This window comes from Anopheles maculipalpis, chromosome X (assembly GCF_943734695.1).
Source record: "Anopheles maculipalpis chromosome X, idAnoMacuDA_375_x, whole genome shotgun sequence".
NCBI lineage: Eukaryota > Metazoa > Arthropoda > Insecta > Diptera > Culicidae > Anopheles > Anopheles maculipalpis.
In genome coordinates, this window is record NC_064870.1 from 1464246 (window position 1) to 1485580 (window position 21335).

At 44.9% G+C, this 21335-nt stretch overlaps 3 protein-coding genes across 3 annotated transcripts; 2 read left to right on the top strand and 1 right to left on the bottom strand.

Moving 5' to 3' along the window:
• Window positions 1-464: 464 nt before the first annotated feature.
• On the top strand, window positions 465-10520 carry LOC126556970 (cytochrome P450 4c3-like). Its single transcript, XM_050212555.1, has 6 exons — window positions 465-486; window positions 563-787; window positions 3705-3820; window positions 9028-9307; window positions 9401-9470; window positions 9560-10520. The coding sequence occupies exons 2-6, from the start codon at window positions 568-570 to the stop codon at window positions 10518-10520; spliced, it is 1647 nt and encodes a 548-aa protein (XP_050068512.1). The 5' UTR covers window positions 465-486; window positions 563-567.
• A 1918-nt stretch (window positions 10521-12438) lies between these two features.
• LOC126567190 (cytoplasmic FMR1-interacting protein) lies at window positions 12439-17545 on the bottom strand. The gene is made up of 7 exons (XM_050223424.1): window positions 17336-17545; window positions 17011-17190; window positions 15015-16523; window positions 13339-14718; window positions 12954-13192; window positions 12726-12873; window positions 12439-12636 (listed from the first exon to the last, which is right to left on the bottom strand). The coding sequence occupies exons 1-7, from the start codon at window positions 17543-17545 to the stop codon at window positions 12439-12441; spliced, it is 3864 nt and encodes a 1287-aa protein (XP_050079381.1).
• Window positions 17546-18749: 1204 nt separating this feature from the next.
• Window positions 18750-21111, top strand: LOC126556044 (zinc finger protein 888-like). The gene is made up of 4 exons (XM_050211257.1): window positions 18750-18896; window positions 18965-19821; window positions 19944-20696; window positions 20760-21111. The coding sequence occupies exons 1-4, from the start codon at window positions 18750-18752 to the stop codon at window positions 21109-21111; spliced, it is 2109 nt and encodes a 702-aa protein (XP_050067214.1).
• The last annotated feature ends 224 nt before the right edge of the window (window positions 21112-21335 follow it).

Here is a 21335-nt window from a genome sequence, read left to right on the forward strand (position 1 = left end):
GCTCGCTCGTACGCGCACGATCAGGATGGTGCCGTTGCCTTCATCTCCCGGTGCCGCTCTCAGCGCGCAGCTTCGCGGCGCTCTTGCAGCCGAAGAAGTCAAACGGGGAGCTTATAAATATTGGACTATCGGAAATGGACCAAGTCAGTGTGCGGTGTGACTACTTCTCGGCAGCTGACGCAGGTGCGCGGACCAAGCGTGACAGATACAAACCGTTGCAGCACGTTTCCCGGGACAGTGTGCTTGTTTTGTGTGTGTGCGTGTGTGTGATTTATTTTTATTCTTGTGCTTGGGCCACCAAAAAAAAAGCACCCACAAATCGTGTGAAGTGACCCTTAAACCAAGTGGCAAGTGAGCGCGGAGTGGCAAAGACTAGACAAAGAACACTAAAACCGTGCTTTCACCCTCGGGGGAGGGGTTGGATGCTAAGACGATATCCCGCTGCACGGCGCACCAACCAAACATCCTAACACCTATCAAACGTACGTGCGCTGCACGTTAAGCCAACCCTTAAAAAGCTCGTGCCTGCAATACTCAAGCGCCTTCCTTTGCTGCACGCTAGCAAGCATGGAGAGTCTTCTCGGCGGTAGCATGCTGCTAAGCAAGCTGTCCAAAGTGTTCACCCTGTTCTCGCCGGTAACACTGCTGCTGCTGACCACCGTGTCCTGCGCCATCTACGTGTACAACCGACGGCGGGCCCATATCGTGCGGACGATTGAAAAAATTCCCGGCCCAGCAGGTCTGCCCATCATCGGCAACACGCTGCAGATCAATGTGGACCACGACGGTGAGTTAGACGACGGTGACACACTCTCCCGGCGAGATGTGATATTTTACTTTTAAATGTTCGGCCTTGGAGCCGCGCGCCTTCTAACAGCACGGCTAAAGCGCCCGAAACAGACGACATCGGTTACAGGCATCGGTGAGGAACCTTCGAACCTTGCCCACTTCCTTGTTACCACAAACCTACAGTCCAGTTCATTTCCTGCTTTATTTTACGGCGCTCGCAATCTCTAATCAGCAGCGCAAACAAAACCTCCGGAGCGGCTGTTGAATATATTGGGGCACAGCCGCTTACAAAACATCTCGAAACGCACACACTCATGCGGGTTTTCAAAGTCAGTGACATCGTCGCCACCCCTAACGATCGTCATCAGCGCGTGGCTGGTGCTGTTTGGCCTATAGGATTTGGAATATCGTCAGCAGCAGCATCCCCAGCGAAGCAGCGAACACGAGACGATATTTTATACAGCACGAATGGCATGCTGGGGGAGAGGGGGGGAGGGGGATGCGTGTCTAACTTTTTCGGCGAAGCGTACAAACGAGCTCCCCCTAGCAAAAGCTGATTTGCATTTTAAATTGTGCCAATCGATCGAGAGGGAAACACGCCTTGTTCTCTTTCGTTGGCTAGTTTTGGACACGTAACGCAGTTTCATATGATTTTGGGTGCAAAATTTTGTAAGAAAAAAGTGATTATTGTAACTATTTTGGCATGATTCAATTGTAGAAATGTTTTTCAGCATTGCTTTTCAAGCAAAAACTCTACAAATTAAACCGAAAATTCCAAAATTCCACAAAATAATACGAAAGACTTGCATCAACAAAAACAAGCGACGAACCCGTCCGTTTTTTTTTATTTTCCCCTCGCAACGATTACAATCTTGCGGCATCGGGAGCAACGCGAACGGGAAGACCAAATCGAACGGTGCGCGTGGTGGTCAAGGTGAGCGCAATTACGCTGCACTCTCTTCAAGCGTACTTGAAAACATGTACTCGCCCACCATTCATGCACGTGCTCGCACGTTTTCAAGTTGAATGATTTCGAATTTTCACTGTCAGGGTAAATTGCCATCCTGGCGATGTGCACGGGTGTACGCGCGCTGTACACACGTACACACACACACACACACACACACACACACACACACACACACACACACACAATTGTCCATCCAAAATAGAAGGGCCACCATTTCGCAAGCCCACAACGGTGACTGCTTCGTATCGGTGTTACGGTGCCGCCGCATAACATATGCTCGGCGGCCGTACCTTTCGGAAACTAAACGAGCCGTTCGAACGCGCGGATTGCATAATCGAACCAGCGCTGGTAGTAGCCGTAGTAGTGGCGGCGGTAGTGGTTTAACAACAATAAAAATACAAGAAACCTCAAGAAAAGCTAATCACTTTTCCTACTTTTTCGGGCCACACCGGTCACCAGCCCAATATGCATTCAAATGCGATTCCGTACAGCTTTGGAAACTTTCGTAAGATCTTGACCAATCTGTGGCTGGTCTGGTGGAGTGTATCATACGCAACGCCAGCTAACAGCGTCCGTGTTTGTGTGTTTTTATAGAGAATGGAATTTGAACAAATGAAACTATTCGTTCAAAAATTTTACAGAAACACGCTTCCAACACTCCAACAGGCTAGTTTACAATTTATCTTGCCGTTTTTTTTTCGTAAAACCTTCCTTTCTTCTTGCTTTCTGCACACACACACACACACAAAAGGGAGAGCTCGGTGAAGGGGCTTTACTCTTTGCTTTTCTTTTTGCTTATTTTTGATCAATCGACTTGTCGAACGAAACTCGCCGTCTTTGGACCAGCCTCCTCTATCTCCTTCTCTCCCGCTCCCCTCTTTTCCTTGTAACGTCCTGGGAGACAAGGTTTTATGACCTTCTCCTAACGTCTACCTTTTGGAAGGAAACTAAAACCTAAGTAACAGGCATCAACTGGTGACATAATGCTGCTTGGTGTGGATGAAGGTTGTTTGAAAGATCTTATCCGGATACAATGTGTGACCGTTGCTCCCACTGCTACCTACCTCCGGCAAGAGCAACGTCATGCGAAACAGGTTAAATAACCTTTTGAAAAACGTTAAAATAAATTAGAAAACAAATGCACATTAAATATTTATAACAATACAGCACCAACTACTTACAACAGCTTCAAACAAACAACTGTTGATGCGATTCATAGAGATTATGTTGTTTTAATTCACCTATCGGTGCTGTATTTTTAAAAACGGATTGCTGCAACACAAACGCCTACCCGTGGAGCAATCTTTTTTTTTTTTTAAATGCCATATGGTGGATGACGCTTTGCTGGTGGTTTCGATCGATGTGGTTAGTTACCACTCACGTTACACCCCCCGCCCACGGCCAAAAAAAAAATACCTATTGTGTCTTTGTGTAGTGGCACGCAACATCCATTTTCCCAACATTTTCTTTTCCCAAGCCCGATGTCGTTTTGTTGGTAAGCTGTGTTGCACAAATGTTGCAGTGGTTAAGGTCTTTCACCCATCAGCAAGCAAACTACAACGAAAAAAACCCCAAAAAAAAAGTCCACAAAAGTATATGTAACAGTGAGAAAGGATGTGCCCTGGCAAATCAGTTTATCATTTTCGAAACAGTCATGCTTTAACCTTCGAGCGCATCTTTGCATGGTGAACATGACAGTCAGATCTAAACATGGTAACAAAATCTCATATTGTACCGGCATGGATTGGAAGAACAGCAACGAAAACTAAAACGAATCCGGAACTCGAATCGCATTGACTGGATCGAATTTTTCGTTGCTAAGATACCGATTTTGTTTTGAACTCTACACTAGAGTTTGCGTCAATCTGGAATGAGATTGCAGATTAGTAATTTCCGTCACGATCAGCCAGCATTTTATATGGTTTAATTTTAAATTTTGTTACAGAAATTTTCAACCGCATCATCGCTATTCGGAAGCTGTACGGAAGAATGCAAGGGTTCAGCAGAGCCTGGAACGGACCGTTGCCGTATGTGATGATCTCCAAAGCGAGCGCTGTTGAGGTAAGTATAGGTGGATGATTCTTATTCTTCTTTTAGTCTTAATGGCCTGTTCTATCGGGCCTAGTCGAATCGGCTAGCCTTGTACTATGGAAGGCACATTCCGGATGTTATTCGATACTGTGGAATTGTCCGCATGAAACCCCTATGTCGATTTCTCTTGGTGGCAGATGCTTCTTCTCCTTTAGCAGTACAATCTCAAGAGGCTCGCTCCTGGTCAAACATTACTGGCTGTAAGACGACGGCGTGTCCATATCGTGCGGACTATTGAGAACTACATATTTAGTTCTGACGAGACTCGGATGCCTGCACCCTCCTTGCCGCTATCGGCTCGACCACCGTTTCCGGTGGCTACCGGTTGTTCTTACACAAAGTGTGTTAATCATATTTAAAACCATCCACAAACAGTACGGTCGAGAAAGAAGCGTTTCCCATCAGTAAGGGCCATCCATCCTCCACCCATCAAAGAGTGAAACGTTCGATCGAGCTGCATCTATCGGACGTTTGAAAAAACAAAGAGGAAGTGTAGCAAAACCTTCACCAAAAACCCGATTCGATCATGACCTCGGCATTGTCTCGACGCTCTTTGTTGATTTGATAGCCACGATGGCGCTAAACGAACGTCCCAACCTGCCGCCCGCTTGTCAATAAAGCACTAGAGGTCACCTACTCTGCCACCTCGCCTACCCGACGCGCAAAACAGCTTCGATTAGACGAAAAACGGAACATACGGCATCCGTATATGTGCTCGCTAAACTGCTCTGCTTCATTTCAGCTGCAAGGAAAATAGCCATACACTTGCAATAAACCGATTGAGGTGTCATAAATTCTTCGTACCATCGGTAATTGAAAACTAAAAATATAAAAAGGCAAGCTAATGGATTACTTTAAAACAACCTTCGGACACTGTTTTTCCGCTTGTATAGCAGCGCGTGCACTTGTACGTGTCCCTGGTACGTGTTTGCGGGCAAACACAGGGATGGGCGAGCTTCAAACTAGAGAAAACACATTACAAAAACGTACACAGGACACGTTTGTTGCCGTTTTTAGCCCGAATGAGTGTTTGTGTGTGTGTTTCGGTTGGCAGCTTAAAACGTATGCATATGCTAGTATTCCTCATTGAGGAGCGTCTTTTTCACATCTGAAGTTCCATGCATTGTATCAAAGCGCGATGGCGGCATACCATTATTCCCTCGGGTTCGCATTATTGAAAGCCTTCGCTTAGGAATGGTTTATAAGGCTAAACTATCATATTAATATATCATTGTTTTGCAATGTACCTTTCAGCAGAACAAATCTGTTGAGGTCTTTTAACTAATAAAATAAAATTGATAAGCCAATTATCGATAAAATTGAGCGCCTTGTCCTACCTTGTTCCCCAGACAACAGGATTTTTGCGTTGTTGCTAAAAAGACGAAAAAATATTCGATTAATACATGTGAATAGCCAACAATAAAAGCTTATCCTGTGTCTATTCATTATACTTACAGTGATGGTGAGCATTTCAGAACAAACGAGAACAGATATTCTCGAGAATATCTCGAGATATTCTCCCCCGCCATATGCTAAAACCAGAAGCACTTGCACACTATTACACAGCACGAAATGTGCGAACAAAATCAACACGCCAATCACTGAACAAGCGTGGCAAAACAAAGCGGCTTCCACTGAAGAACACTGCACATAACCTATTAACTGGCACACTGGTCTATGCATCTATCTATCCCCTATCTATTTATTATACCTACAGCTATGGTGAGCATTTCAAGACAGACGCCAAAGCACGCCCGATATTCTCGAATCTTCCTCTGCGGTATTCTAAACCAGAAACACTTACGCACTATCACACAGCACATGTGCACCGATCACAAAGAGGCTTCCACCGAGGAGCACTGCACTGAAGCTCGCAAAACGCGCATTGATGCTAAAACACTGATAACACATGCAGTAGGTGTGAGAAAGGGAACATTAACAAGCTTCACATCGATTAAAATACTAAATTAAGCACCCGAATCTAATTACCGTCACTTAAAGCAAGCGATTTATAAAAAAAACGCGGCGAACGCGTGCCGAGCACGCACCACACACGATGTGAGAACAATTTGAACTGTCAACTGTACCGGGTACTCGAATCGGTGGACGAGCCGGGAATCAGGACAATTGAATGAACCGTTATCACGTACACTCGCTCGATCGTGTGTCAATATGCAGGGGAGTACAATCGATTGGCTGGAGAAAGTAATAATTTGCTGCTCGAAAGTAAAACTTTTCTAATCGTGGAAAAACTACTCGAAATCTATCCCCAAAAAGCACACATTTTAATAATGAGAACGAACCGGTTTTTTTTTGGTTTGCGTCATTTTTGCCTTGCCAATATTTTGCAATTTGCATGTTGTTCTGATAAACAAGTTGGATTATATTTCTCTTTATTTTTTTCTTTTTTTTATGTGCTACCTCTTCCGCTTATGTAGAAACGTGTGGAAGAATTAGGAAACCTCTACATCATTAGCGTTTTTTATTTCGACTGTCCAAAACCGGTTAACAAACATTTTCCTTACTCTATACTTCCCTGTTTCTATACAAGCGTGTGCACAGCATTGGTTGGAGTTTGTGGTGCTGGTGCTGGGGTGGGTGTGTGTGTTTGTGTGGGAAGGGGAGTCCCAAAACTTGGGACTCATCGGTAGAAGAGCAAGAAAGGTGGAAGGTTCAAAGCCGTCGAGAATCTAGAGTGTCGCGCCGTTGCTTGTTTGTCTGGTTTAGTTTTAAAAGATTCTTGAAACTGAAAACAGACATACTGCCCAAAAGCAAGCAATAACGGTGTCGGTTTTCGCACGACACAGCCGGAACCATCTCTCCCGTACGCGGGACTGAATTTACCCTAAAACCTAATCAACGAACGCTCTGACGTTATCAATGCTAGTTAAGCTGTGTACCCGACCCTGCGACTATTCCTATAGAAAGTGCTCAAGGGTTGCATCCATTTGCAAATGTCTGATCTAACCGTTCTGTAGAAAATAAAAAGTAAGAATACTGCCGTATTGTATAAAAAAAAACTACAAATCATCTCACGAACCTGCCATCATTCATCGGGATCAGTAAAAACAAAACATTCTTAATTACAATCGATTAGGGAGCGACATCGCTACTACACGATTGTGCTTAATTTTACCAGCGAAAAGCTGCGAAACCGTGTTAACGATTGTACTGTAACTACGCAACAAATCTCGACTCGATTGGCGGTCATTTCATCGGGTGAATGTCTTCGCCGGATGCCGATTTCGTTAGGCATCGTTGACTGGCTTAATTATACATTTATTTATCTCTTGACCACTGGCCACTGGCACTAGAGTTTCACACCGAAAAACAAAAAATCATTTTGCTTAGCGTAATCTGTACCAATTGCAGTCGCTTAAAAATAGCTGCGGTTTTGCAGCTTTTAAAGCGCCATTTAAATAAACTATTTCCCATTCGTATAACATCGGTACAAATTTTGATAGCCATATTGTACAAGAAAATAAATGATAATTCATCTGTTGGTGAAAACATCCAAACAGTCTTGAAAATATAGACTGTCTACTCATATCTAACCAAAACCAAGAAGCCATGTAATACGTAATCACTTGTACATTCAAGCACGCTCAAGCGCGATTGGATATTATTTAAGAATACAGAAACTCCACGTAAGCTTGTGTGTGCACGGCTTAGGGTTTTGTACTGCAAGCATCAACCTTCGAAGAGTCGTATAAGAAAATATCGATTAAGTAACAACAATCAAAACAAAACCAGAAAAAAACCATGCACGTGTCACCCTTTCAGTTTTGGAGCAGTAGCGAAACAAAACGGAAAAAGAAAACCCCGTCCTCGGATCTGAAAAAAGCCCAGATTGCCCGTCTCTTTTTATTACCATTCGACGCAACCGGTAGAAACCTTTCCGATAGAGCAACCGGACAGTCCTAACAGTGTCCAACGCATGGATAGCCCCAAACAGCGATCCCTGTGAACTGAGGCCTACTGACTGGGGTGCAATCTTGAAGTTGAATGATTTAACTTAAGTCTCTCGTCTCATCATGAACTGTGGCTTCGATTTCTATGTTTAAGTTTTGCCGCGAGAGCTGTTACAAATGGGGATTTATTCAACCTGATCAACAGCATTTCATTCGAACAGGAAGAGCTTAGATTGCTTATCGACGATAGTTAGTATACATTTTCTTTGATCTTGTGTTGTCTGCTACTTTGAACGACCTTGTCAGTTTCAAGATCATGTGACCGAGACTAGCAGAATTCGATTACTTATGATATCACAGCTCAATCCATTTCAGACCATTTATCTATCTTCATACAGTGCACTACTATCGTTTCTTCACATCAGTTTCACAATTGACAATTTACAGTAGTTTTTTATTTTAGTAAATTTAGCGCAAATGTATTGTTTGGATGATTTCGGTTTGGATTTCAATATTTCGTAAACTTATGCAAAAGTATACCAAGCCTGCTGTACCAGCGATTCCGGTATCTCCTTCAAGATTGTCTATTTCTCACGAGCAGACACACAGAAATGCCTGTTCCCCCCCCCCCCCCCCCCCCTATATCTGGTATATACACCATCCAGAAAGAACCTCTAATACGCTAATAATTTAGGTAAAAAATGTGTCAAAAAGTGTCACAGATGTTTATCTCAGATGTCCAGAATAGCGAGAATTGGCTCAATAGATAGATAAATTCACAACAATTTGATATCTTTGTTGCATTTCGTGACCTAAACGGAAGTAAATTCCAAACCGCACAGGCGCTAGATATGACGTGTTAAAGTATGGATAAAGTTGAGCAGTGTTTGCTAACATTGCGTCGGTACAGTCACATAAAATCGCAATATTCGGCAGTGAACGTGAACCAGAACAGCAAATAGAAATTAGTATTGTCAACATTGTCTGGAGTGCTTCTCTGTTTGGGGCTCATTCTTCTACATGATAATCAATTCTAGAGTCTACCTCGGTATAAACGGATTATGAAGCTTGCATTTCTCCAGTCGCACGTAAAAAAGCGTTCACCACTGTATCATCAGCAGTCGGCTGCATAAGGACAAGGTTACGGAAGTGGAATTTTTAATTTGTATCCAAATAGATTAGAATTTCACCACCTTTTCGCGTTTTTTGTTCATAGCAGCAACATAATGCCTGAAGCTGATGACTAGCTGTGTGTCTTCCTTACAGCGCATCCTTGGCAGCCAGAAGCATATCGAAAAGAGCCACGACTACGAGTTCCTCAAACCTTGGCTGGGTACGGGTCTGCTAACCAGTGCCGGCAAAAAGTGGCATCCGCGGCGCAAGATCCTGACACCAGCGTTCCACTTTAAGATTTTGGACGACTTTGTCGACATCTTTCAGGAACAAAGTGCGGTTCTGGTGAAGCGTCTCGAAGCCGAACTGGGCAACGAGAAGGGATTCAACTGCTTCCCGTACGTGACGCTGTGCGCACTGGACGTGGTGTGCGGTAAGTTCGTCTGACCCAATCCTACTCACTCACTTCCTATGTGTTGTTGATGTTGTTTATGTTTGAATGTTTCCACTCCTTCATCCACCACAGAAACGGCCATGGGAAGGCAGGTGAATGCACAGTGCAATTCCGATTCCGACTACGTGAAAGCTGTGTACCAGTAAGTAGACTAACCCTGACCGCAAGGCGGTGCTGTGTTTGCATTGCTTGAAAACAGCGCTAATTTTTGTGGGTCTATTTTCTTTGCAGAATTGGAAGTATCGTGCAAAATCGCCAGCAAAAGATTTGGCTACAACCAGATTTCATCTTCAAGCTAACGCAGGACTACAAGGACCACCAGAAATGTCTCGGTATACTGCACGAATTTTCTAACCGCGTCATCCACGAACGGAAGGAAGAGATCCGTCGACAAAAGATGATCGACGACAAGAACAACAACAGCGCAAACCGTAACGGCGACGCTACCCAGGACGGCAACAACAACAACAAGGACGATTACCTGTCGCACGAAGAGCTGGGACGCAAGAAGCGACTTGCCTTCCTCGATCTGCTCATCGAAGCGTCCCAGGACGGTACCGTGCTGTCGCACGAGGACATCCGCGAGGAGGTGGACACGTTTATGTTCGAGGGGCACGATACAACGTCGGCAGCGATCTCGTGGATTCTGTTACTGCTCGGCACCGAGCCCACGATCCAGGACCGTATCGTGGAAGAAATCGATCAAATTATGGGCGGGGATCGCGAACGGTTCCCAACGATGCAGGAGCTAAACGAGATGAAGTATCTGGAGGCGTGCATCAAGGAGGGTTTGCGACTGTACCCGAGCGTGCCGCTTATTGCGCGCCGACTAATGGAAGACGTCGACATCGATGGGTACGTGCTGCCGGCCGGTACGACCGCCATGATCGTCGTGTACCAGCTGCATCGTAATCCGGAGGTGTTCCCGAACCCGGACAAATTTAATCCGGACCACTTTCTGCCGGAGAACTGTCGCGGTCGGCATCCGTACGCGTACATACCGTTCAGTGCGGGACCGAGAAATTGCATCGGCCAGAAGTTTGCCGTGCTGGAGGAGAAGTCTATCATTTCGGCCGTGCTGAGAAAGTACCGGGTGGAGGCGATCGATCGAAGGGAAAACCTAACGCTGCTCGGCGAGTTAATTCTACGTCCGAAGAATGGTTTGCGCATACGCATTGCACGGCGAAATTAGATAGAATTTGGCTCTACACTAGTAGAGATGGTTAACATAACTTAACACTTAGCGTTTGGAGCGTTATGACAATTATATAAACACTATGCATAGAAAAAACGAAAACTTATCGCGAAATTCGTTGCAACCCTACAGTGGTAGTTCAATTATGAATAATTACAAGGGTTTATTCATAATTTGAACGTACTGCAGTGTACTGCTTCTGCTGCCTTCTTCGAAATGGGATTCTTTGGGAATTTTTGCTGTAGCATGTGATTACTCTTCGCGAATTCTAATTGCTCATGTACATATATAAATAAATATATATATATATATATCGAACCGTACGCCTAACTAAGTAAGCTAATGATAGTAATGGTTCACTTTCCATTATATCTCAACACCGATCATAATTCTGATGGACGCTGCTAGACTATACAAAACAACAAACAGAACAACAGAACAAACAGAACGGACATAAAACGGACAGCAACGCACATAAAATGCAAGAGCCAAAGCACTTTGTTTTACATAGCAGCAAGTTTTGTGAACCTACATAACTATACCAGTACCGAATGGGAAGAGTTATACGAGGTTACAATAAGGAAATAAATACATTAGCTCTATTACAGAATTCGTCCCGTTTTAGTGTTTTTGCTGGGAAAAATTCATCACGAACCTATCGGAAATTCATAAGGATAAGTATGGAGATTTCCAGGACCGCAGGTCGTAGACATTGTGTATGTTATTTGTGTTGTAGACATTGTGTCTCAGTGAAGCTTCAATCCCCACACATACGATCAACTAATAATTTAAGAAGCGATTAAATAGCTAGAATCCTGACGCAGAAAGTTTCCTCTTTGAAACATCGAACACATCTACACTTTCATGTGTTGATGTGGCATGTGGCATTCATGTGTTCGAGAGCTCGAGAGCATCCGGGAAAAAAGGAGCTCGTGCACACTTAAAATTCATAGAATGCAGAGACCATTTCTGTTTTCAAGATCTGTTTTTTAAACAATTTATAATATATGCAATACATGTAACTTAAAAGAATAAAGAAACACCACTATTCATATACTATTCATATATGTATTGATAATTTGTATTTGGAGACGTTAGATAGCTGGTACAATTATCATTACTTACTAGCAATTCGCCAACACACGACAGTAGGCCTAGTGCGGGTAATCGTTATGATTTCAGCAAGCATGAAACTAGCCCGTTTTGTTTTACGCTGAATGGAAGCTATATATCGCCTAACATCGTTAGCTAAATGAACGATAGTAATGATGTTTTTTGTTGTTGCTGTCCAAACCTTACATTAATGACGTATATTGCACGGGTTTCCGAACCATATGCAAACCGCAAAGATATGACAAAACAAAATAATTGCCGTATGTATCCTATCTTTAGACTTTATGAGCATGGTTGTTATGATACCTTAAACTAACGAGAAAAAAAACAAAGCCTGTCTTTTACCTTTCACTTTCTATAGTTGCGGTGAACCATAGCCAGCCCGTACAATTGCGCGTAGTGTAAACTCCATTTTTGTTTTTGTTTTCAGCAAAAGCACATCCAAACTGCATGAAAAGATATCTAGGTGTTTGCAAACTATGCGTAAAAGTATATAAATGGGCATATAAATATAAACCATTGTAATAATATATAATATTAAAATGAAAATAGCATATAAAGAAACATGCGATTGACGCCAAGAGCGAAAAGAAAGATATGAAAACGAAGAATTTTGTGTACAATCTTTTCAGGCTACAACAGCATACATAATCTTTCGACGAACAGTAGTGCCAATTTTTACCCCCTAAATATTTATGTGTCTGAGTGTATGTGTGTATATGTTTTGGCGTTGTATAAAACTGCGATGGAGAAGCATCGGTTGTGAAAAACCGATACTTCATGCACACTTCCTTTTTCTTTTTTACTGACTTCGCAGTTTGTTGGGATCGTGATAGTGCGAGGGCGCTACGCTCGGATGTGGCGGTGGCGGAAAACATCTCACATGCTCCACATTTGATCCTTCGATATCGTTGCTTTTGAGATATTTGTTCAGCACGGCAAATATCTGCGAGTTTAGCACTTGGAAGCGACGGATGCGATCGACCATGCGCTTCAGATTCTACAAGGAGAAACAGAAATACGATGGGTTGGTACATATGTATCTAAGAAAGCAAAAAAAAGAAGATCAACTCGTATGCGGTTACGTACGATTCCCTTGACAGTGTCATCTTTGCCATCGACGCGTTGCACACGTAGAATATGGTAGCAGAAATCGAGCGCTTCAAACTTTCGCTGTTGGTTCAGCAGCACGATGATGGTACAACCAGCCCAGTGAAGACCTTCGCCAAAAAGTTCCCTGTAAGAAAAAAAAGAAACATTGGACATTCCACATAATTGGAATATTCTTCCTTAACCAACGCATTAGACGATACGTACTCAACCATGTATTCCGTACCAGCGACCGGTATACAGTACACAAACTGTAGCGCCGACCAGAGCCGGTGAAACTCGGAACATTCGTCAATATTCATCACGCCGTTGATCGGTGGTGGACCCATCCAGATCGGATCGTCCAGGAATGATTTAACGCGCCCGAGAATCACTTCGAAAATGCTTAACCCGCAGCACAAACGCTCGCGTGTCAGCAAATCGCCCTCGCGGGCAATCATTGCTTGCTGGAGAAATGGAAATCAAACAAAACCCACATAATAGCATTTCAGTGCACTTCCAAAGGTTTATATTGTATAAAGCCGCATATATTTTTAAAGTCGCTCCAAGTCGCTTTTTATCCAATCGCTTTAATGATGGTTGACGGACTTACCTTTGCCGTGCCCAGCTTTTCCACGTTTGGCACTATCTGCAGCGAGGCGTACTTCGCCTCCAACCGTTTCTGTTTGCTTTCCGGCTTCTCGCCATCCTTGCAGAACGGTCTCGGTAGAATGTTTTGGAACGGTGCAGCGTGCAGCAGATCGCACACCTCCTCCTGCGACAAGGCCTGCTCGATCAGCAAACAGAACAGCAACGAGTTGCCCATCTCCCGGAACGACTGGAACAGTTCCGTTTTCGCATCCGGATACTGCACAATGTCGACCAGATGGGCCTGATAGTAGCTCAGCACACCGGGCGACCCGTAATCGCACAGCGGCAGTTTGCAGCACTTGGGCATCGCTGACATTAGCGTCTTGGTGAACTGGAGCAGATTGCCCTGCACCAGCGGTTTCACGATATCCTTCAGTATGATCTCCATCACCACCGCAATGCCCTGATATCCGAGCAAGCGACAGATCGCATGGAAATGGGGCGCACCGACAAACCCATTATACTGGCTGTACTGCGTCGAGTAGGCCGCGTTCAACGGTTTTGAGCCCCACAGATAGTAGTGCGACATGACCGGTGCCTTCTCGCGCGTGATCGGGCCGGAAAATGCAATCTGCAGCTTGTTGCGCACGAAGCGGTTCGTCGCCGCGTTGTAGCAATAGTTGGCGAGAAAATCGTAGTTCAGCTCGACAAAAACGTGCAGCGTGATGCGCCCGTACGGTGCGAGCACATTGTGATTGGCTTCCTTTAGCATCGCATCGAAATCGTCCAGCGCTAACCACTTGGAGAGCAGCTTGTGGCAAAGCTTGTTCACCGACAGCAGCGCTTCCAGCTCGACAACGCCGGTGATGTCGCTAGCTTCAAACCGACAAATTGCCAGCTCCAAGCTCTTCTGCATGTCCGCATTAATGCGCTGCGTGATCAGCTTGTTCAGATCGATCGAACGACCGAGCAGCTGCACATGGCGCTGTTTGAGCAGCGTTTCGTACCTATTGTTGCGCGGGTAGGACTGGAAGTTAAATCCCAGCACTTCGCACTCGACGCGGAACCGCTTGTCGAGATAGATACTGCCGGCCAGCTGCTTGTAGTGGGCAAACACCTGCTCGCTTAGCTTGTAAACGAACTGATCGAAGCATAGATTCACCTCGGCCTCTACCTCGTCGTACAGGAACTGCTTGCGGAAGATGGTGAGCGCGTACAGGGCCGAATCGTTGTACAGATCCAGCGGGTACAGCACGTACTCCATCATCGACGGTTCCTTGGTGCGTAGTATGTGGTCCGTCAGTATCCACGGCATGGACATTTCGATCGGGAACTGAATGCGCTTTTCCATCGTAATCAGATCGCTACACTCTTCGTTGTGTTGATGGCGCACCGTACATTTCTTATTTTAAAGAGCAGAGAAAAAACAATATCAGTACAGTCGGGTCATGCCTTAAGTTCCATGAGTTCATAAATAATTGTATAACAATAAAAGAAAAAGGGTGTTTTAGAGGCGTTAGCTACACGCTCTTCTCAAATACCAAATAAAATTCACTAATACTGAGGACTTTGAGTGCGATGTTCTATTTCAAAAAGGTGGCAAGAGATTAATCTATCATTTTCTTACCATCGATAAAAAAAACTTTACGATAATAGAACTAATAAATAGACACACAGAAAAAATGGCATTCTACTTACGTTCACTTTTCTTCCCATCGTCATTTCGAGATAAAACTCTCGATACCACAGCTGCGACAGATCACAACACTTCTGCAACGTTTCGCTGAAGCTAAGCAAATACGTCCAGTAGAACGATGCCTTGTGGAACGCATCGATCTGCGACAGGCAGGAACCGTCGATGTCCTTCCGCAGCGTACGCTTGCCGCCCGATTTGTCCGCTATCAACGATTCCAGCATCGTGCGCACCATGTACAGCTGCGTGGACGATGGGCCCACATTCAGCCGCGGCACATTGATCGCAAACCCACTGTCCGGATCTTTCTTGCCCTTGAGGGCCGGATCCTGCGACGGTTCCGTACCCTTCTGCCAGTCGGCACACGTTTCCCGCACCGACATCACGATCGATCGGATCAGATCCTTCTTGTTTTTGACCGCCTTTCGTAGCGGTTCGCGCAACACCAGCTGGACAAAGTCCTGCAACTCGGCGTAGATGCTGCGCCGTATCGCTTCGCACAGGACCGTTTCGATGCGTGCCATCAGCACCTGCAGCCCCTTGATCATCGCTATCACCTCGATTAGGGCAAACTTTTCGTCCTCGGTGTAGTTGTAGCGCGTGGCCCGTTCGTACTCTTCCGCCTCGGCCGGACAATCCTTGTTCTGGTGGTGGTCGGTCGGGTGCAGCAGCTTCCACGAGTACAGCTCGGTAACGACGGACGTCCATTCGGACAGTAGCTGCAAACCGCGCAACGCCAGATCGGCAGTCGATTTGTTTTCTGCATCCGTCGCATTATCCTTGTACGTGGTCGTTACCTCGTTGCTGTAGCGCGACAGCTCCGATATGTACTTCACATGATCTTCCCGAATCGTCGGCAGATGCACCATCAGGTCTGCCTGCGGGCTGATCGCCGTTGAGCTGGACAGGGGCCATTTGCTCGGATCAAAGTGTTTGCTGCGCTTGATGTAGTTGAACGGGGCAATCTGCATATCGCCAAACAGTGGTACTACCTCCAGATTTTTAAAAATACGATCGATCCGATCGAGTCGCAGCTTTTTCTTCTGGTCCAGCTTGTTGATGTTACAAATTTCCGAATCCATCAAAAACAACCCAAAACCCATCACCTTCACCAGCATGTGCTTCTCTTCCGGCGTCATGTACATCTTCGAATCGTACATGTGCACGCAGATATTAACCACCTCGGACAGCAAATCTTCGTAGCCCGCTATCTTCTCGAGCGTATCCTTTACCGTGTCGCGGATTTTGTTTTGCGTCGCCAAAAACATGGACAGATTCTGGGACTCCTGCAAGCTGTGCGAGTCCGTCATAACCTTTAGAAATTGCGCCGCCCGCCGATACGTGCTGTAATCGTTCTTTACGCTCGATTTCATGTTCTTCAGCTCGTCCAACACCGCAAACATGTTGATAAACTTGCCGAGCGTCAAAAGGTACGCTTCCGAGACGAAATCTTTACGCTTTTCCGCATGACACAGTCGTTTCACCTCGCCGGAGAATGCTTCTATCGCTTTGCGCTAAAATAGATCAATAAAAGTATATATAAATCGTAAGAGAAAATTAGGAAACGCGCTAAAATAGAAAATCTTGAAACAGTTGGCAAAGTATTCACAGGGTATCTCGAGACTTTTTGACGCATTTCCATATATTTTTTATCTCGTTCCGTCTTGTAGTAAAATTATTTATACTTTCCGGTTAATTTGTAAATTCAAACAAGTTATATTTATAGCTTTAAAGAGTTCCTCAGATAAATCACCCACAACTTCTACCATAGCATACCATAGTTCTACTAAAGGAAACAAAAATAAATTGAAACTTTCCACAAAAAAACCGGAACAAGAACAAAAATATATGAAAACGCGCATTTCTATAAATTGGTTTTTCGTACGGCTGCAGTCGTTCAATTGAAAATTGATTGTTTGTCTTATAATGGGTTGAGCGTTGGGATTTTTGATTGCAGAAACTGTAAACGTTGCATGTGCGTGCGTGAAATCGAATGCTTACTTGAAAGTACATGAAGTTTAGCAATTTGTTCACTTCCGGGCTGAGCACTTCGACCGTTTTCTCATAGATTTCCACCCGGTTTGGTTGCTCGTTCGATTTTGGCTGTGGTATGGCTCGCGAGCAGCAACGCCAGGTGTACAGCATCACCGCATGCTTTTGTCCTTCATCGAGCAGTTGATTCTAGATCGGTCGGAAGAAAGTATAAGAAAACGTAAGCAGTTAGTTAGCTTTTGGCGTACACGCGTAAACTTGGCGGAACGGAAGCTTCATGCTTCAGCACATCCGCCAACCAAGCAATCTAGGGCAACAGTCTTCCGATACCAACCAGGTTTGCGTGCGTGGTCGCTTCCTCGATGTATTTAGCGATTCCGGTCACAAAGCCATTCCGATCCTCGAAGTTTGTATCGAAATTCGCTTGATACACCACGGAGCAGGGCTGAGCCTCGATGCATGGCTGCTCGTCCGGCAAGGGTAGTTCGTCCAGCACCTCCACGTTGGACAGTGCATCCGCCAGCGTTATCTTTTCCTGAGCCATCGCGTTAAGGGTGGTGATGCTGCGAACGAACAAATGAAACGGAAACGATTCGTTTGATTTAATACACCTTTAGCTTCATTGAATGTCACACCGTTCACGGCATCACTGATGGGGTGCCAACCCCATCGGAGCTGTACCTATTTATGCCCCAATGGAGTTGCCCCTATTGCACAGTTTGTGGTAGCGTTTTCGAGTGTTTTGTTAGCAATTTTTTTAATGGGCAAGACCCCATCCAATATGTCGCTGCGTACTTACCTTATTAAAAACTTGTATGACTAATATTTGCCTATGAAGATGATTAATATTGATTTGACGATGCCTGCACGGTTCACATGCAGCCACAACACTCCTCCCACTTCAGCACTTACAACTAACATTAACCTTACTGTGCACTAAGTAAAGAACGTAGAAATTCCTTACTTTTACTTCGCTCATTAAAACACACCCCTCATTTGCCCCTTTTTATGCTGCTGTACAAATTTTATTTTCTCTTTGGAATCGCCGTCTCTACACCAACGCCAGCATTTTACGCTATGTATGCTGTGTATGCGTGTAGTGGTGATGCCAACTGACAGCCGTCAACGCCTATAAACAGTTGCTGACGTTCGACTGCGGTGCTTATGCAGTATTCCCACGCAGCGAATATGCAGCTGTGGAATATTTTAAATCAGAAAATATTTCAGTCCACGAAAATCGAAAAAGCCCTACTGTGCGTTTGCAAAAGTTTCTCGCTTAGAAAATACTTTGTTAACACATGTCGCATACACAAGCTACCCACAAAGGGGCAATGAGAAATAAAAGCTGAACTCACCATTTTGAATTTTAAGTGTAAAGACTTCAACGAATTTTGTTAAACACTCGAGAAGGATTTCTCCAGATAATTCAATTTGTAAGACTATACATTTTTATTTCACGACATGTTTGAGCTATCAAAATCAACAGTCAATTTAAAATGGCTGTCATTTGTTTTCAATCCTTCTTGGGCAAAGCTTGTACTGTTTTGACACTTCAAATGTTTTTTTTTTTCTAAACAGAGTGCAAACTGCCTAAAATCGAACAACACAAACGAAAGCGAAATGTATCGGTTTGCATTGCGAAAGCTAGAAGTTTAGAACATGCTACGAAAACACTGGAAAATGGAAATTGGAAGCTAAGCACTGTTTCCTTGGTTTTTTTTCGGGTGGTCGGTATAAAACCAGCGGTAATGAACGCTAATAAAGATCAGCCGGTCAGCGATGAAGTTTGCTTACTGTGTCAGTTAAATAGCAACGATCGTCACTTTCTCGCTGAGCGAACAGCAATCGGCAGTGAATCGATTGCAGACGTTATTTGCAAGCATTTCTGGCTATCGGTAAGTTTTGTTTGGACAAGTTTCCCAGGTGCTTTATATTTACCTTCCCTGTTTGTGCTTACCCGTAGGAAATCGCTTGCAAGGATCGCTACATCTGCCCAAAATGCTGGGACATAACCTTTTCCTTCCACCAGTTCTACAACCAAATAGAAAGGCTGCATGCGGTGCAACCAACGGTTAAGCAAGAGCACTGCTTCACAGAGAGCAAACCGATCGACACAAGCGAACATGTGGACTGGTTGCAGGAAGAAAGCACACCGTTTAGAAATGAAATCTACGTAAAAGAAAACTACACGGACAGTGACGATGAATCAAAAATCGGGCAGCATATCGAATCTGTCGATCGGGACGAAGAATCCGACAGCGATTCAAACATTCCTTTGGCAGTGCTCAAGAAAGGAAACAATGCGCGACAACAGAGCAATGCATCAGCAGCCCACGACAAACCTTCACCGTATCCCGGTGTCGGTTTGTCCTTATGCCGCATCAAGGGTAGCACGCTGGAGCTAATGTGTTACGACTGTTTCCGTCTGGCGAACAATGGTAGCAAGTCTTCTGCGCCAAAAGTGACCGAAGAACGCTTCACCTTTGCTGCACTGCTGAAACACTATCGCCAGGAGCATAACAAAAATGGATATGCAGTTTGCTGTAGTCGCAAATACACGCGGCGAAGATCGTTGAAGATGCATCTGCTGTCGCATGGCCGGACAGTTGTGTATCGATGCATTCCCTGTGGTATTAAATTTCGCAAACAAGACTCGTTGGACGATCATAACTTGCTTATTCACACAGCGGAGGAGGAAAAGCGATACAAATGTGACGAGTGTGATAAATCGTTCGCAACCGAACACCTCCTGCAATCGCACGGCACGTGGCATGAGAATGTAGCGAAAAAGAATATAAGTTGCAAACTTTGCAATATATTGTAAGCCTTATGGGGGTTTGTTCACTTAAAATATTTTTACAGGGGATTTAGGCTGAAAGCTTTAATAAAAATGTGCAAAATCTTGTAATGAAGTTTTTTTCTCTTCTACATTTTCTTTGCAGCTTTGCCAGCCAACCGTCGCTAGAAAAGCATCGAGCATTGCATCATCCAGCCTTGGACAGCACCGAGACGGCATCAAGCAACAACAGTGGCACAGAACCCGCCGAAGACCGGATAGTTTCATCGCAATATCGTACGCGTATTTCGGCGACTGAAATTAGCGAACAGGAGCAACTTATCAAGCGCCACTGTTTGCTAAATTGCAGCAGGTGTGACTACTTCGCGGAAAACTTCACAAGCCTCAAGCAGCACGCGATACAGGTTCACAGTCAGCGAAGTTGCGATGTGGTGTGCTGCGACCGTACGTACAGCAAACGGCAATCACTTTACGAACACTGCCTGGTACACGAAAATCCCGACTGTTTTCGTTGCGATGTGTGTGGCAAAAGCTACTCCAGCAGCCGGAGTCTACAGAACCACAAATGGCGCATACATACACCGGCGGCCCAGCGGCCGTTCTGCTGCGACGTGTGCGGCGAAACGTTTGTGAAGGATTATTTGCTGAAGCAGCATCTGGTACATCATTTGGCGAAGCATAAAAAGCTGAACCACTGCAATGTCTGTGAGCGATCGTTTACGACCGCGACGGTGCTGAAGTGCCACCAGCAAACGTTTCACGGCGGTGGGTTCAACTGGATCTGTGATATCTGTGCGAAAGGGTTCAACAGTCGGGCGCTGTTCGAGAATCATCGGTTGACCCACTCGGTCGAGGGAAAGTCGCAGTTGAAGCATCAATGCGAACAGTGCAAAAAATGGTATGTACATTATTGTAACAAAAGATTTCAAACAGATAACATATCTGCCTAATTTTGTTGCAGGTTGCGAAACAAAAAATCCTACCAACAGCATCGGATACGCTGCCACACTAGCGATGGACCGGTGACTTGTAAATTCTGCGGCAAAGAATCCGTCAATGCGAGTGCTCTCAAGTCGCACATTCATCTGCATCATACATCGCGGCCCGAGTATCCCTGCACGTTATGCAGCAAAAGCTTCAAAACGGCCCTGCGCCTGCGGGAGCATGAAGCAACACACACGGGTACGATACTGTACCGATGTCCGTGGTGTCCGCGTACCTTTGCATGTGGCTCGAACATGTATAAGCATAAGAAGGCGGGCCATCCGCTAGAATGGGCCGCTTCCGTAAAGAAACGGTTCGGTGAGCGATGAAAGATTGCGTTTTCTTCTTTGGCTGGCATCCCTATTGACAAAATAGCTTTAAAAATTATTAAGGATTTTGTCAGTACAAATTTGACTTAATAGGCAAATTTTGTCGATATGAATTACAAGCTGATAGACGTCTTGGTTTCCCAGTTCTTCGCTTGCTTGGTTTAATTTACCCACTACTGGAAAATCCATCGTAATACTAATAGAACATGGATTGTATGAATCAT

Excerpts from the sequence above, each read along its gene's own strand:
- LOC126556970 (XM_050212555.1), top strand. The coding sequence starts at position 568 with ATGGAGAGTCTTCTCGGCGGTAGCATGCTGCTAAGCAAGCTGTCCAAA. Across the intron at positions 3,821-9,027 it reads CCAAAGCGAGCGCTGTTGAG|CGCATCCTTGGCAGCCAGAA; the intron begins GTAAGTATAGGT and ends TCTTCCTTACAG. Across the intron at positions 9,471-9,559 it reads TACGTGAAAGCTGTGTACCA|AATTGGAAGTATCGTGCAAA; the intron begins GTAAGTAGACTA and ends TTTTCTTTGCAG.
- LOC126567190 (XM_050223424.1), bottom strand. The coding sequence starts at position 17,545 with ATGGCTCAGGAAAAGATAACGCTGGCGGATGCACTGTCCAACGTGGAG. Across the intron at positions 17,191-17,335 it reads CGACCACGCACGCAAACCTG|AATCAACTGCTCGATGAAGG; the intron begins GTTGGTATCGGA and ends CGACCGATCTAG. Across the intron at positions 12,637-12,725 it reads ATGACACTGTCAAGGGAATC|AATCTGAAGCGCATGGTCGA; the intron begins GTACGTAACCGC and ends TTCTCCTTGTAG.
- LOC126556044 (XM_050211257.1), top strand. The coding sequence starts at position 18,750 with ATGAACGCTAATAAAGATCAGCCGGTCAGCGATGAAGTTTGCTTACTG. Across the intron at positions 19,822-19,943 it reads TGCAAACTTTGCAATATATT|CTTTGCCAGCCAACCGTCGC; the intron begins GTAAGCCTTATG and ends TTTTCTTTGCAG. Across the intron at positions 20,697-20,759 it reads TGCGAACAGTGCAAAAAATG|GTTGCGAAACAAAAAATCCT; the intron begins GTATGTACATTA and ends ATTTTGTTGCAG.